Source organism: Cydia strobilella, chromosome 12, assembly GCF_947568885.1.
Source record: "Cydia strobilella chromosome 12, ilCydStro3.1, whole genome shotgun sequence".
In the NCBI taxonomy this organism is placed as follows: domain Eukaryota; kingdom Metazoa; phylum Arthropoda; class Insecta; order Lepidoptera; family Tortricidae; genus Cydia; species Cydia strobilella.
In genome coordinates, this window is record NC_086052.1 from 13,395,421 (window position 1) to 13,412,960 (window position 17,540).

Here is a 17,540-nt window from a genome sequence, read left to right on the forward strand (position 1 = left end):
CAACGGGCTTAAACAATGTATAAGACCAGAGTAATTGTATTTATCTCGTCAAGTGAATTGTACAATTCTTATGAGAATAAATGATCTTAAACCTAAAACCTAAACCTAATTGCGTTGCACTGATTCGGTTTTTTTTTGTTCCGTGAGCGATCATATAACACGATATACAATGGTACACATTAGCTCCATTGCGGTCAGATTCTATGAGCACAGGGCTGGAATGCACGTAGCAAGTCACGTTTGCTTTATGCATATTGGCAACCACCGCACTGCAAAAAATATTTTATGAAACTCGTAATCAGGGCATTGCACAGCAAGCCCGCAAGCCCTATGCATGGACAATAATATCATCTATTGAATAGGTACAGTTCGTGTAACTCAATTAAATTATATTAATAATATTTACATATATGATTTTATGTGAATCGCTGATTCTTTCAAAGTTGAATTATGGTGATATACTTTATGGACCACGCCTGCAACATAAAACTCGTCGCTTAATACAAAGAGTACAAAATGCGTGTTATAGATTTTGTTACTCTATACCCCCTAGAAGCCATATCACCCCGTATTTGAACAAATCGTCTATGCTGAATATGTCTTCTCGGCGACACCTACATCTTGCATGTCTCCTCTTTGGCGTCTTAAACAATAAATTTCCGGAATATCTCTTTTCCAAGATTAACATTTCAAAATTTCACAACCGTCATGACACTAGGTCAACTCGGCGTTGTCTCTTAGAAATGTACCCTCATAGAACGATTGCATTTACCGGTTGTTTCCGGTATCTCGCGACCAAATGCTGGAATGATATCCCTCCACCTGTAAGACGGCTCAAAAATAAGCAAACTTTTAAACACCAGTTTAAAAAGATACTGCTTGAAAAACAAAAAACAGGGATACCATACGGCTTTTTGGTTGCTGATTTCAGGATCTAATCGGTATTGCTATGAGATCTTGTACCGAACCTTTCGCGCTTTCTCACTCTTATTTTATGGCCACTACTATTTTTATTTCTATGTTTATGCTTATTTTCTGTTTTATTTATGTATTTTATTTCAGAACTTTCTAACACCACTCAACTACACACTTTTTACAGTACCGTATACTTATCACCGTCATATTTACCTAACTGTAACGTGATCTGGGTTCCGGCAGAATATCAGTGCTCCGCTCAATAGAGTGGAGCGTATAGCTGAGTCGGAACCCTTTTGTTGTTGCTGCAATGCACACAGCGTGCAGCTAACCACTAAAAACTAATATTTCGTGTTTAAGTAAAAATTTTTTTGTTAATTTAATTTAGTAGTTAAGTTTTGTTCTGACTGCAATGTACCTACTTATACTTTACACTAAAATTGTGTGTTTTGCAGCATCCAAATAAACGTTTTATCTATCTATCTATCTATCATATATTTAGGTAAATTGTTTTGATTTAATGTCATAATGAGCTAGCTGTGTCCTCTTTACATAGGTTGCTCCGTTGCTCGTCGAAGTCGCCGAGGGTATCGATCCAGTTCGATTAAAATCACGACTACCTACCTGTCCTTTTGTACAAATCTGGAACATACTGGATTTGATTGTGTAAGCTCCGCATTGTTTTTGATGATAAGTACCTAAGTCCGTCTATTTCTGGATATTCAGTACTATTTATTATTCAGTTTTGTTTGAAATCAACGACATTTTTTAACATAGATTTAACACAGATATGTCTGCGATTGAGATTTGCAAGGTTCTGGTGTGGGCTTCCGTAGCCTAATTGGTTAAGAGCAACGCACGGATTGCGGAGGTTGCGGGTTCAAGTCCTGCCGGAAGTGTAACTTTCCATTTTTCCTTTAATATAAAATTTCAAGTTTACCTGATTGTTGAGCGGCAACACGTCCACCTCGTGTCCGTCGTCGGGCGACAGCGCCGCCGCGGGCTGCGAGCGCTTGCGTTCCGCGCCGCGCCGCTCCGGCTCACCCATCCCCCAGCCAAGAGAGTACACCATCACTTCGGCCGAGCCACCGCCGCCGCTGTCCACCTGTAACAAGCACATGGTAAATTCATGTGTACACTCCGCGTGCTCTATAGATAACCGAAATACAACACGCGTAAGTATGGATAAAGTTTATTTTGGGGTTACCATAATATCGCATAGGTACATTAGATTGAAATATTGATTATTGTCGCCGAATCAATTCAGCAATTAAACAAAATTGATGCATAATATATATACGATGATGTTACGGATAAGGTAAACGTGGAAAATACCTGCCGTGTAACTGATAACTGAAATTAACTGAATTATGTAACTTTCGTAGTACATATCACAAACATTCATATATTAGGCCTTTTCATTCAAATTCATACATCGTAATCTCAACTGGAATTGGAATATAGCTGCTAACGTGCATGTATCTACATCCCATCTCAGTATACAGCATAGATATAGACTATTAGAAGGAACATAAATAAAGATTGAAAAACTAAGCCGCATTCATGTGCCAAAACATGTTCTGACTAATTTCCCGTCCATCTCAGAAGTCCATTACAAAGAGATCTGGAACGACGTCACTAATGTACGAATCTATTCTCATTGCGTAATGCAATCGTCGCAAACGCGATATCTATTATGTGGCTATAATGGATTTTTGCGTAACTGGAGATAAGCAGAGAATAGTAAGAAATATATTGTAAATTTTCGGTTTGTTTGGATAACAAGATTGCAGTGACAGTTTTGTTCTAGTCCTTTGTACTATTTTTAGTTGAAATGATAATTAACAAATCAACAAAAGGTCTTTAACTTTTGTGGAAAACAATGAGTCAGGTGACATACTAAGTAGGTAAAATAATCTGAATCTATTTGGGCTGCAAGCTAAGAGGATATACCAACGGAGACGCCACGTCTGTAATTTGCTGTACAAAAAGTCTGCCAATTTTTGCGGAGGAGGGGAACGTCAAATGTATACGTAACGTCAAAATAGCGATGTCAGATAAACGTCAGTCCATACATTGTGTATGACCATTGGCCGACTATTTTCGACAGAGGGGAACGCCTGTTAATGCCTACTCCGTTTGGCTATATCCTCCTAGGCTGCAAGTGATAATACATATTCAAGCAGCAGTCAGTAAACAATAACTTGCAACTGGTGACATAACTGATGTATACTAGCAAAGCAAATGTTTAGCAGGGAAAAAATAGTTATGTACCATTACATAACATCCTTTACTTTAAACAATCACAACACAATCACGACTAGCAGAGTCGTGGAAGAAACATTACTTGATTGACCTACATAATCATAGCAGAGCATAGTGTCACATTAAATGGAAAGATAGCAGCTAGCAGAAAAACTAATTGACAAAACCTCTCCGACCTCACACCGACTGTAATTACTCGTGCCTATCTACAGTGATAGCGTGACGCAAGAACAGAGAAATATTTCACATGGTTCGTCGACGGACCAAGATCTTTTCAAGACCGGTAAACTTTTGATAATTCAGTTATCGGTCGTAGGAATTTGTGCGAGATAAATCGGGTTCAAGAGCGTGGTCAGTTCGTATCTAGTAAGGACAAAGAGACAGTGGTTTAAGTCAGTGTCTCACCAGTACTGTGTTCGACCTGTTCTAGTTTTAATCAGTAAAGGTACAATGCACGCGAGTTCGAGGAACTGATGCGCGTGAGTGGATCCCATTTGACCGGTCCATGCCCTCGCGCTCTTCGAGATAATCGACTGAGCCCGCCTCTTGATTTGCTTCAGTTTTACCTTAAGGCGATCACGTTTGCATGTTAAGTATGAAAAGGAAATAAAAAGATGAATGAGCTTTGCATTTAAGAGCATCAGCATCGTCAGGTCCAACTCTAACAAGTAGGTAGATGCAATAATTCTTGGCACTAAATCTTGCAATATTATGCAAATTGCAATATGAGCAATAAGTACTGTACAAAATTAGTAAGTTAAGACGATAAACAGAAATGCGAATTTAAAAGAGAACGTGTCGATTCGATTAAAACGTATGCCTAATGCCAAAGGAATGGCTGTGTTTATTTAAACAATGTAATGCATCAATGTGTACAACTGTTTACTGTTTGCTTAAAAGATAGCGTCGCGCTCAATTCTTCCGCTTGCTATTTCAGAAGAGAACAAAGGACAACAAACACATGGAGTTTCACGTTCATTGCCAATATCGCGCGAAATATTTTTCTCTCATCGAAGTGCCTATAGTGACGTAGAGGCGCGGCGCGTCGGCGATTGCGTCGCGCGGCCACCGCGGAGCGGCGTCACCAAATTAGACGCGATGCCCCAGTCGGCCCAGTCGCCGGCGCATCGCGGGGAATCTGGGTGACGCGCAAGCCCCGCCTTAATCGAGCATCGGCCGGTCTTTAGCGAACCACAGAATCCACAGATATACACTACAGTTGTACGTCAAAACAGAGCTGGACTAAAATAAAGTGCCGCGAAAATATGCCAGGAAAAGACCCCAAAATAATTTGGTTTGTATGTAGTAGTACATTTTGCTCAGACATAAACAACTACTTACATATACTAATTTTGTTCAAAAACACAACGAATTCTGCAGAATACTTAATTAAATATAGAAACCAAAGAATGTAAATATTTGATAGCACAAACAGGCTCCTCAAGTCGAGGGTACCTTGAAACTTGTGATAAGAATAACATAATATAACTCAATGTCAATGAATCTTCGACTCTAATGAGTACACGGAGAAATCACTCCAATCCAAAGTACGATAATAGAGAATGATTGCAGATGTTAGATAATAAGGTCGTGCTCAAATGGTAACCGGGCACAACCGGTTTAAAGAAGTCGAGCGCTACAAGTCGTCATCGCCAAACAGTTAAATTTATCATTTGACTTCACAACTGCGTAGTGATACACTATATACACAGCACATGTGCCCTGTGAATACACAAACCACAATGTTCACGTAAATCGCAACGTAAAGGACAACGGCGAAGACAATGAGCACAAAGTAAATTAAATGAGGCACGTAAAAACTTTATCCGGAAGAGGAAACGACAAAGGAAATAAATCTAACTATCAATGTTAAACTAATTATCCGAAACGTGGCCTAGAGCCCAATATTAGTACACAGTATTCAAAAAATGGTTTGGAGAAGGATAGGTATGTGTTAGGTACTTTAAATTCGTGATGGACGACCGGAGACTAAGCAGATGTTACTGGAATGCGGATAAATGCAATAGGTACAAATGAAAAATTACACGCAAAGTTAGTAACTGGAACTATACAGCATTCTGCACGCTAACGGTTGTAAATTAGGTATTGGATGTGTCACACGTTTAAAAATAAAGCAAATAGCGCTAATATTGTAGCAATCAAGTTGGAAAAGTCAGGCAACGTATGGCGGGAAGGTTAATTGTAGTACCTATACCTATAGAATGCGGAATATCACAATAAAGCTAGCTGGACACCCCAGCGAGGGAGCGGATTAGTTAGTCCAATGTGGGTTAATATCAAGTGGGTCAGTGGGTCGGATGCAGTGCGTGCTGTGCGTGCCACTCGCTATCTGCACCGTCTTACGGCTAGCCAACCATAGACGGTTCCAAGTCTCTAGGCTCTTCTAATTACATCACTTCTCCCCACTACCGCCTGCCAACTGTCGCTGCCCATTAAACAAGAATTTATTCCCAATCACAACCCATATACCGTATCGCATCCGGGATCGTTTCAAACATGCAATAACTATGATTTACGTAAAAATGCTCGTATACTCCGCTGTCACATGATGGTGGCGCCAGACATTTATAAATCTGTTATTTTTGCTTTTGAGAAAATAACTCTTGGTCAAGCTAAAATGATGCGTTGTTCAATATGTCGTTCGTATTTTAGGGTATTCTTATTTATGTATGCTAGTACATATTTATTTTATTGTATAATGCTATTGATGTAGTTTAGTTATTCGTAGACGTTAATATTGCAGTTTTCCTTTTTAAATATTATTGTACGTTCTGTAAGTTTGTCTATCTATCTAATTCGAATTTTCCACTCATTTACTCTTAGGTTAGCTGGAAGAGATCCCTTATAGGGATAAGCTCGCCTTTGTACCTAAATTTATATGAATTTCATGTTAACAATTTTTGTTTTGTACAATAAAGTGATTTACTACTACTACTACTACTACTACTATTCTTTGCGTTCACTGTGGCAACACCTTGTCACAGTTAAAATTCAAATATTTAAAAAATAAACTCGCTCTGTCATACAGTTGACAGAGCTTAATGTGTCAGAAACCTACTACCAGTTCACATCCCCTTTCGTTACTCTCGTTTATTCTCGCACATTATTCAAAGCACTGCTACCTTTAGTTACAGTTGTGTACCGGAGTACGTCGAACTCACCCGTGGAGTGGAAATCTAAGGTCTAAGTTGGGCGACTGCAGGTAACGATTTTAGTTTTACGCTTACTCTAGCTTGCGACAGAAAGCCAGAATCACCGCCAACGGGCTTGAGCGGTGACCAACGATTTGGTTCCCATAGTTTCCGGATCTAAAGTAACTTCGCCTACACTTATTACACACTTTAGTTTAACTTCCTAATTTTATTCCAACTGATCCCAACTTTCTTGCTCAACCGGCCCTAAATTTCACTTCATCTTTCGCCCCTTTTCTCGCTAATACAGTCCACCTTCGCTATCGAACATGCGTATAAAATAAACGTTAAAATCGCGAATCCATTTATCATTTGTCAATCCGCTTTATTGACTTTATGTGTGAAAACATCATTACATATTAAAGGCGAACACGAGTATGATACGATAGGAAAGTCCTCAATGAAATTAGACTAGAGCCAAAACGTTGATTCACCATTTTCATTCATAAACATTTCCAAGGGCACCCAGGGTCATGTCGAATAAGGCTAAGACAATAACCTTTGTGTAACATTAACATCTTATTTAAAATCAAGGCTAAAGTGCTGAAGTCTAATAATTTATCAGGAGTAACTGTCAAGAAGGTGATTCAGTTGTAGAGCGAGCGACGACTCACACCCGGCAATGTGCATCGAACTAAGTAGGCATTTCATTTACCTTGAGCTTCACCTGACACCAGCTAAATAAAAAACAAGACAGTCTATTGGCGAACAAAAGATTACGTAACCCGATTGCGAATCATAATTAGAGCCGTTTGTCTAAGATGTTCATGTAAGCGCCTATGTTACGTCTCGTTTAGATTTTTTGCAATCTGTTCACCAAAATCTATAATGATAGTAAAATCGTACGGTCACAGAATTAAATATACTCTTATTACACGTGCGTTTAGTCATCAGACGCTTATTTTGAGGAGGTAGATATGATCATGTGACGCTGCAAGCAATTCAAGACGCAGTGCAACAACTCACGCCAACTGCAATATGGAAGCTAACAGTAATTACCATACCACACTATTAATAAATTGATTGATGGTTACAAAAAATTCAACCGGCACTTCATGCATGTGGCTACTAGAAATGTAAGTATCTTTGTTTACCACACAAAGTAGTACAAGTACAGAAAAATGTAATACAACATAGGCAGGCGGAAAACTGATTTATAAGTAAGTGATAATATATATATGATATTAATAAAATAAAAATAAAGACAATGCGTTGCTTTATCTGAAATAGACATATAGAGTACATATTCTATTTATGCGAGCGTTAAATATACCACTGAATCTAGACCATGTAGACTACGAGTATATTAGTAAGCTATTATACTTGATGTAGACTGGACTGAAAACAATTGATTGTAATGCAACTTTGCATCGGAATAAATTTAACAACAAATAATACGCATACAAACAACCAATAACATTGCATAGATACGGTTTACAGGATTCAATTTAAGGCAGACCAATTTACAATGGAAAATTCCAAAGCTTTCTAGAAGCAAGTGCTTGCGACATGCATTGCCGGTGGCGTGGCAGCGGCAATAACACCAGTTCAAGTAAAAGACAGTAAAATGTATAGGTCTTATACACTTTTAATGCCTTTTTGATTCGTTAGGCAACGTATCGGGGCTTGCAACCAAACGCACTTTCACTATGCAACATAACGCTTCGGTTAGCAACCGTTTACAATAATACGATGCGTTACGACCTTAACACTTTCGACCAATCCAGTTTGGAGTGCATTCAGAATATCAAGCTGTATTTCATCAGTTAACCGTCAGTCATCTCATCCAAACGAAGGCAAATTGTGGTAAATTTGGAGTCTCTTAAGTATTAATGCTATTAAAAAGTTCAAAATAGATCTTTGTGCCAAATTTCAGGGACCTATGTGAGAAACTTCAAAAAGTTTCTCTCAGGCTTTTAATTGTTATCGGTTTATTGATACTTAAAAAACTTAGTTAAGGAAGCAAACATTAGGAAATTTATCTCTTTGCTGAAATTATATTTTGGTCCCGGGTGATAGGTGCCTGGGTAAATTAGTATGCCTAATATATGAGTATATTATCTTATAGCTAACTTCGTGTAACAAGATAATGTTAATTGTATTGTCAATAATTATAATTACGTACCTACGTCACAATAGTTAAATTTTTTGTATCTCCGAAGTAGTTTCACGCGAAATTATGACGCAAAACGAATCCAAATGTTATGATACCATAACATCAATAATAAACATCAATGGTTTGAATATACCTACCTATCAGACGATAACTCTTCTGCATCATTAAATTACTAATAATGAATAAATAAGGTAATACCTAATATTGTCTTCGGTTACCGCGATAGTTACTCATGAAATAAAACTATGAAAACGGATTATATCGCGTATATTGAATACAACGGGTCACCCGTTGACCACGAACGCTGTAAAGAGTTCGAAACGTCGGGATGTATTATAAATTCAATATACGCGATATAATCCGTTTTCATAGTTTTATTTCAAGGTAATACCTATTTATGAAATAATAACTAACCTTCCTCAAGAATCACTCTATTGATAGGTGAAAATCGCATGAAAATCCGTTTGGTAGTTTTCAAGTTTATCGCAAACATACATATACGACTTTGTTTTATAAGGTGTAGCTGTAGTGATAATCTCGTAATAGATGCAAATAGAAGAAAAAAAAATTTAAATAAAAAAAGTGACACTGAAGTCGACATCCCAACACCTGTCCTCCTCCATTCAGTCGATTACTATTGATTGAATGGAGGTGTTACTGCCGAGGTCAACGCAGTAATGGGTGCTCCTTCCAAATAAACAATGTTAAACAAATATAAACAGTGAAATAAGTACGTAAAAGTTTTGACAACACAATAATTCGATTGACGCGGGGATAAAGGCATGAGCGAGATAAGCGATTCTACAACGTCGGGACGGGAGCCACTCTGCGATCAGCAGTCAGTACTCAGTAGAGATGACGTGGTCTCGGCGGGCACAGGCGGCTCTACGCGGCGGCGGCACAATGAATGAAATAACCAAACGTCAAGTCAACACGTCGGGAGAATTCTGGCACCAATGATGACCACTGTTTCACAATATTTAAATATCGTTATTAAACATTATGTTAATCAAAATCGCCTGCACCAAGCTGTGAAAGAAGTCAAGGCTTTCAAATAACAGTTGGATCACTGTCAACTGAGAATTCGAGAAGAGATTATTGGTCTGTATCCTACTTACTTGACTATACACTTCCTTAAGCCCGCTCGTGGTGAAATCCTAAATGGGAACACGTTAACGATGAAGTCTTCAGATTCTTCAATCACAGTCACTACAACTGACACAGAATTACTCAACACACAGGAACCGAAGTAGGTAGACCACAAGCGTAACACACTGAACTTATAATTAAAACACGTAGATCTTTAGTAATATTCACAGAAGATAACACGGGCAATTCATAACAGGTTTTTGTTGTTTGAAGCAGAACTAAATGAACGCAAAATAAAAGTTGCACTCTGGAGCGCTGAAACACTTGTATCTGTTGGCGTTGCGCACTAGTGACTGAGCTCTCTCGATCGCGCGACCAGCGAGTAAATCAATGTTGCGCGCGCGGGCGTGTGTGCCGGCGGCGTAGCCCGTCCCGTCGGACGGCGCTGCGCGCTGCGCCTGTGAGCGCCGCACACAAGGCCCACTCTCGCGAGTCCCGCGGGGCACGCATTGTTCTGTCCTGGGACCTACCTCACCCGCTCCCGATACCTGTTCCATCCAGTGAATGAACCCTGCTCAAGTGACCCCTAAACTCGACCAATGATATTGAACACATCACTGAGCTTCAAAAGTTCCAAGGATGTTTTAGCACAATTACAATACATCGTTTCGGCCTCAGAAACAATGAAACTCATTGTTTGTCGAAAAAATACCACAAAGGTTGTCAAGATTCAATAACAACAAAACAAACAAAAATTACTATTGTAATAAAGTATTAAGATAATTTTTCTGAGTCAAGCACTACATACACCTCGTAAAACTTTGATTTTCAGGCCAAATTCCTTGAAAGGTCTTAAATGTGCTTCAGAAATATTTCTTACTTGACACATCACTGAGGGTGCATATATCTTATTGAAATAATAACATTTTGTTGGTTCGCCTCTTCCTTGTTATGAAATCAGTGGAAAACAACTTAACAACCTTAATTTCATGTTTAGAGATGCAGTATCCAGCTCTGACGCAAGACCTCCAATCTGAGAAAAACAAATGTCAACCAGCGAAGACTGGAACAGTCAAACCAATTGAAGCGTGAAATTGGTTAAACGCTGATATTGGTAGACAAAATAATGGCGCTGACGTCAGGCGTTGTTGTCGACATTTCGACAATGACAACGATTATTTGCTTTAGATATTTAACAAGCATTATCTGGTGCTTCTGGTAAAATCCGGACTTCTGGAATAATCGGATGTTGTTACAGATGGTCCAATCACCTATAACCTATAATATAATATATTTAAATGTTATTATTAAATGTAAATGTGATTTAATATAATATATTATTATGGTAGAGTTGGACCAAGCTAACTCTGCATAGACTTTACACAGTGATAGTGTGGAAGTGTTACTATAGAAATATGACGTTTATAATACCACTTCCACAGTTTCTCATGGCTCCTCTACACGATGGGCCATCAAGCCATCTTACTGGCCCACTAAGATGGGCCAGCGTGTAGAGAGAGTAGTGGTATCGGATGGCTAATGGCGCGGCTGGATGGCGATGGGATGGCCAAGGTGTCGGCATAAATACGGCAAAACACAAGAAACGCAGTATATCGTTCGTTATTTCACACCGAGCAATGAACAAACTCTTCCTACTGCCTTCAGCTTCCTCTTCCTAGCAAACTCCTGTTACGAGAACCCAAATATTTGAAGTGCCTTGAAGGGAATTTAGATACTGTTCAATTTTCTGCAATGGTAGATTATCGGTAGATTCTGAGATTTCCGATTCATATTTACTTATTCATAAGTACATTGTACAATGAGGGAGGTAAGAGAAACATTGGAAACAAGTTTGCAATATTCTTACACACAATTTTTTTCATTATACTTGCGAAGAAAAAACTAAATTTTAAGCTAAATAATGGTGACATTTCAAATATTCGACAGGTTAGGCATCGAAGGCACCACATCCGGCCTCCAGCCTCGATTGAAAATTGTGTAAAGATATTTTAAGCGGTTATTAAATTAATCAAATTAAAAAAATTTAAACACAAATTTATAGGTATTAAATTATAAACGTCAGTGTGGTGTTCATGAATAAATCAATCAATCAGATGCGTTGGCAACACTAGTGAGAGTCAGTAAAGTCATGGCGGAGCGGTGTTTCGAGCGCACTGTGTGGAACAATAATAAATTGTTTTATTTATAATATAATTAATCCAAGAGTGATTAGATTCAGTATTTTAAAACTAAAACTCATTTATACCTACTTAGTTCGTATGAATTAGTGGCATATTTTTTTAAAGCTTTTTTTACAATCAGTAACTCCCGCGGGCCTTTGTCCTTTAGTGCGCCGCAATGAAATAAAAGATCTCTTTCGAGCAAGTGTGATGAAAACAAACGAATCGTGGACAAAATTCTTGTTGTAGTAGGTATGTACGTAAAATAAATTAACACAGCTACAATCTACCAAAACTTCAATGAGCCAAAAAATATCCTACAAGGCGGGCGGCGAAAGTGTTGTTTTTGTTCTCACCTTGTCGAAGCTCGGGATCGATGCGAAGCCAAGGCTGACCGGAGCCACGAACAAGGGCGCACCTGAGACCAACATATTACAGAATGACATCAAGCTCCGCTCCGCTGCAGCCTTACTTAACAGATAAGATTACGCTTTGTGTACACCGTGCAGGCTTGAAACTACCTCCGAGTATTGATTGGTGATAATGATAAAAGTGATAGCAATAAGTAACAGGCGAGCAACTAATGGTTTATCAATATGCGACGAATTTGTGCTCAGTGAAAAAGACACAGCTTCTGTAACGAAATAATACTTACATTGTTTTTGTTACGAGTACATTGCTCTGAGATTCACCAGTATTTTTCCCATATAATAAAACTATGAAATGAAATCGGATTATATCGCGTATATAGAATTTATTATACCTCCCGACGTTTCGAACCCTTTACAGCGTTCGTGGTCAACGGGTAACTGAGGAAAAACTACAATGTGCAAAACTACCCACATACAAAAATAATAAATAATAAACTTTAAGGCTGGTTATACAAGCAAAATCGGTTTTTATTTGTGTGTTTATCACAAAGTTGTGGATATTTTCTGTGTACCTATATGTATCTATTATACACAGAAAATAGTAGCATCGTCTAATACCCACAACCCACAAACACAAGCATTATGGATCTAACTGTGGGACTAGGTCGATTTCTGTAAAATTGTCTCATAATATTTATTTATTTGGCATTTATTTGTTTGTTAATCACAAATCTTATTGCATTACAAAAAAAGGAAAGAATTCACAGCATTTCTACTTTCACAACATCCTAGTCTGGAACCTATATTTTTCCTTATTTAAACATTATTTTTCCTCGACGAATGGGAATAAATATTTGCAGTTTAAATTAGGCCTACGCCTCGTAGAGCTAATATTGGCGCAACCGTATATTATTTCCAAGAATAACCTGGCTAATATTTCTCTCACTACGTCAACACGACTCTTTGCTTAGATTACCAGTTATCTACAACAACCTACGATAACAGGGTGGATTAAGAAAATTTCCATTATAAATCAAACCACAGTTGTACAAATATTTGTTTAAAGTAATCCTCTTATTTATTTACGAGTACGTGGTATTGCATCGAATAGTTTCGATTAAACGATCAATCAACGTATATTTTGGCTTTTGTGTGAGGATAAATTAATCCTCGAATGTACTTTTTGAAGATGATTGTTGTAAGAAAGACGCAGGTTTTGTTTGGCATCTCATGCTCATGCATGGCTCTCATTTCACATTTATATTTTTGATGGGATTATAGTGATCATTTACAATTTAACTAAAGTTGATAATAATAACTACCCATAATAATATTTAAGTTATCAAAACATTTATGATTTTTAATTCAACATCAACATACAAACTCCTCTTCGGAAATTAACATACATCGATATTACGATGACAGTGAAAAATATCAAAAGTTCAAGTTCTAGTCAAGTTTTAAAGATCAGAATGCAGTCAGTCATAGCGGACGTTGATACCAACTGAAATCCTAATAACAATAATGATACAATTAACCTTCACCTTATCGGCTAAGCACCAAATATAGAATGGCGTGCGCGCCGTGCTGTGCCCTTATCAGAAACACATGAAATAACTACCTAATGGCATTTTCAGCGTATTTTGCTATAATATATTGTTGTTATTTTGATCGATTACGTTTGGACACGCCGCAGAACAAGTTTTTTTTCTTTTTTCGGTTATTGATATGTACCTATAATTTGTATATTTGTAAAGAACCATAAAGTGTACAAAATTGTTTTATTTCGTTGAGGAAGCAGAGTGTAAGTAGGCTCATAATTTACATTTACATTATATTTGATTTAATTTTGATATGTTGGGCATAAAATGGAAGCATGATAGATAACTCAACTTACAATGTGTACTCAAATCTCTGAAGGGAAAGAAAGTTTTAAGTTAGTAAGAAAACGCAGTGAAACGCACGAATACCGCAAGAAAGCAATGAAGTAATAGCAAGTTGTTAGGTATTTGTAACATTGATAAAAGGTATCAGCGTTAACTAAACGCTTGACTTCCATTAAAATAATTGAGGCCGTTGACAAAAGCCGAACCCTGAAGCGAATCTCTCCAGCTGGCGATTTGCCAGAGATCTCTTGAATCACTAATTAAAGTGTCCCCGACCACGTGAACTCATTGTTAGAAAAGGTGACACGATAATTAATAAAAATATTCTAAGCTAAGTAAGAACTGAGCGCTCCCTTGTTTCAATATAAAGCGCTTTCTCTGTAAATCTCTTTAATAACAATACCTATATAACAAGCATTGGAGCTCCAGATCCTTGAACGTAAATATATTTAGCGAATAATGCGGTCATTAACCGGGGTTTATAAATTGTTTTCAGAAATGCCTTGCTGTTGATTTGTATGTTTTTACAGGACTTATGTACGTGTGGGAGTAATTTTAAACGGGGGGCAATAATTCAGTCGCCGCATTTTCAAAGTAGATAGTCGACGTCAACGCTTTAGTTTTTAATAAAAATACAGGTAATATACCTAAATTATAATTTATAAATACATAAAGAGTCTTGTGACCTTTGGATTGGTCGAAAATTCAAGACTAAGGTCACACACTTTTTACTTTTATGGCCAATGGTGTCAAAACCTAACAACACTAAAGGCAAAACATCGCCAACAACAGAAAATGGTTAGGTGTATATACTCCATCTCATATACCATGGCGGGATTCCACTTTAAACTGCACAAAGAGAACCATAATGTTGTTCTATTGTTTAACAATTGCTTTACGAGCTCTGCTCTTCAAAGTCAGCGTGTGGTCGTATTACCTACAGTGAAGTACTGTCGGGTTAAGCGATATTGATACTTGATACTACTTGGGTATATAAATATTTATGTTAAAGGTTCAAAACTTTCAATAAAAAAAAAGAAAGTCGTCTAGACAGTTTAAACAATTACTTAAATTGGTTTATTAATTTTTTGCGCATAAGAATAACAATAAAGATTATTTATTTCAGCTAAGGGTTACAGACATACCAGGGGTCTCCCGCACTAGGCAATGCCTGTATCGCGGGGAACCAATTACAATATATTAGAGCTGTTACAATTAAAAACTATCGTTTAGTAAGAAACTACTAACTACAAACTAAGGCTTAAGGTATAACGGTAAAAGCTTAAAAAGTTAATTATTTATTTAATAATATCTAGCCTTGATCGAATTTAGGAATAGTATGCAGTCCCTGCAAGTACAACAACAACGGCGGGGGTCTGGTACCTCATAGGGGTGCGTACCATCCTCCGCTCGAAATAGCTGTGCCTCTTAAAGTGTCCGACCATAGCCCTGTTTTCTGAACCCAGATCTTGCATCAGTTCTTAAATCTGCCAGATACTTGCTCTATGCTGATGACCTCAAAGTTATTTACGGTGTGCAAGAAGTATCTGACTGTGTATCTCTCCAGGAGGACGTGGATAAAGTGCACCAATGGAGTCGCCAAAATAAATTGTCCTTTAATGCCTCTAAGTGTGCCGTCATGACTTTCAGTAGGGCCCGTCGTCCACTATACTACGAATATCATCTAGGATCGGAACCATTATCCCGGGTCAATACTATTCGGGATCTTGGCATCATTCTTGACACCCACCTCAACTTCCATGAACATGTGATATCGTTAGCTCGTGATTGTTATAAGAGGTTAAGGTGTCGATTTTAGTCGCAAAAATGTAAAATTGATAGATTTAGTCGGTGAAATTGTACACCTTTTGTTACCTAATTGAAATAACAAGTACTGGTTTCTATTAGCACGTCTTCTTATCTTACCTTTTATCAGATCAATTTTTCGAAAACAGACTCACTAATTTAGTAATGTTGGCTTTTCTGATGGACGTTTAGGTAAACGCGCGTAAAGCACTGATTTTGTCGCTCTTATTTGTAAATTTCGTAAAGTTTGGACGGCTAAACATGGTAATTTTGTATTACACATATCCTGTACTTGACGTTTATCAGACTACATTTTTATTATTATGACTTTGAAGTAGTGTAAATGAAAGTCAGACGAAATCAATTTTCTCCAGAAATTACTTCAAAACAAGTGACAATTTCTCTGAAAATCGACTTAATTTCAACATAATTTTGATACTTAACATTAACATTTGCTGAAACTATTCTTATACATCAATTTGTATAATTTACCACCATAAATTTTTGATGAATTTTTAAAAACTGCCCCTTCTCTTCATATATTACCGGTGACGCACGCTCGCGACCTGATTATTAAAAGGCAAGATGAGAAGACGTGCTAATAGAAACTAATACTTGTTATTTAGATATTACGTAACAAAACGTGTATAATTTCAACGACTAAATCTATCAATTTTAAATTTTTGCTCCATAATCGACTACGGCCCCTTAGGGTTTGTTATTAGGAACGGGAGAGATTTCCAGGACTCGGGTACTATAAAGCTTCTATACACATCTCTAGTCAGAAGCAAGCTCGAGTCAGCTGCCATCGTTTGGAATCCTCACGAGGTATCCTACGTCTTGCTTTTGGAGAGGGTACAAAAAGTATTTCTCCGGTTCTTATATAAAAAAATATTCAGGTATTACCCGTTTTTATACCCAACCAAATACTTGCTGGGTTCTTTAGGCTTGAACTCTTTGGAGGTAAGACGAAATTTTAAGCTCCTTACGACAGCCTGTTGCGTCTTGCGAGGTGAATCGGATTGTGCCGAACTGGTGGCGCAATTACTGCGTCTTTTTGTCCCTACGCCGACCAGAGTCAACTTCCGGCCTCGGGACCGTGGTCTACTTGTAGGCCCGATATCGCGAACCGTGTCTCGCAGAAAATCTCCACTTGTTCGCCCTTTACCCCTCCTGAATGCGCTCTTAGCATCAGCGCTCGAGTGTGATTTATTTGCTGGCAGGTGGAGCGAAGTGCGAGAGGAATTGTTGAGGTTCTGTGAGAAGATGGATGCACGTCCTTCAACAGTTTGAATGTGCTTATTGTATAATAATCTTCTTCTTCTTCCTCGCGTTATCCCGGCATTTTACCACGGCTCCTGGGAGCCTGGGGTCCGCTTGACAACTAATCCTAAGAATCGACGTAGGCACTAGTTTTTACGAAAGCGACTGCCATCTGACCTTTCAACCCAGAGGGGGAACTAGGCCTTGTTAGGATCAGTCCGGTTTCCTCACGATGTTTTCCTTCACCAAAAAGCGTCTGGTAAATATCAAATGATATTTCGTACATAAGTTCCGAAAATCTCATTGGTACGAGCCGGGGTTTGAACCCGCGACCTCCGGATTGAAAGTCGCACGCTCTTACCGCTAGGCCACCAGCGCGATTGCTTATTGTATAATAATATTATTAGTTTACCTGTTTTTGTTTTTAATTTGTTCGT

General features: G+C 38.1%; 2 protein-coding genes across 5 annotated transcripts in view; both read right to left on the reverse strand.

Moving 5' to 3' along the window:
• LOC134746188 (inositol hexakisphosphate kinase 1) overlaps positions 1-17,540 on the reverse strand; it is a 356,169-nt gene that overhangs the window by 303,795 nt on the left and 34,834 nt on the right. For 2 of the 4 annotated variants that reach the window (XR_010128220.1, XM_063680511.1), the window contains exons 1-2: positions 9,627-9,996; positions 1,856-2,020 (exon numbers count right to left, since the gene is read on the reverse strand). Coding sequence is in view for 3 of the 4 variants with exons in the window: in XM_063680511.1 (XP_063536581.1) it covers positions 1,856-1,987 (132 nt within the window). In the remaining variant the exon portion in view is untranslated. Of the gene's footprint in view, positions 1-1,855; positions 2,021-9,626; positions 9,997-12,133; positions 12,196-17,540 lie in introns of those variants that run through there. The other 2 variants (XM_063680513.1, XM_063680512.1) reach the window with 2 other exon arrangements.
• LOC134746200 (essential MCU regulator, mitochondrial) overlaps positions 1-17,540 on the reverse strand; it is a 158,494-nt gene that overhangs the window by 63,045 nt on the left and 77,909 nt on the right. The window lies entirely within an intron of this gene.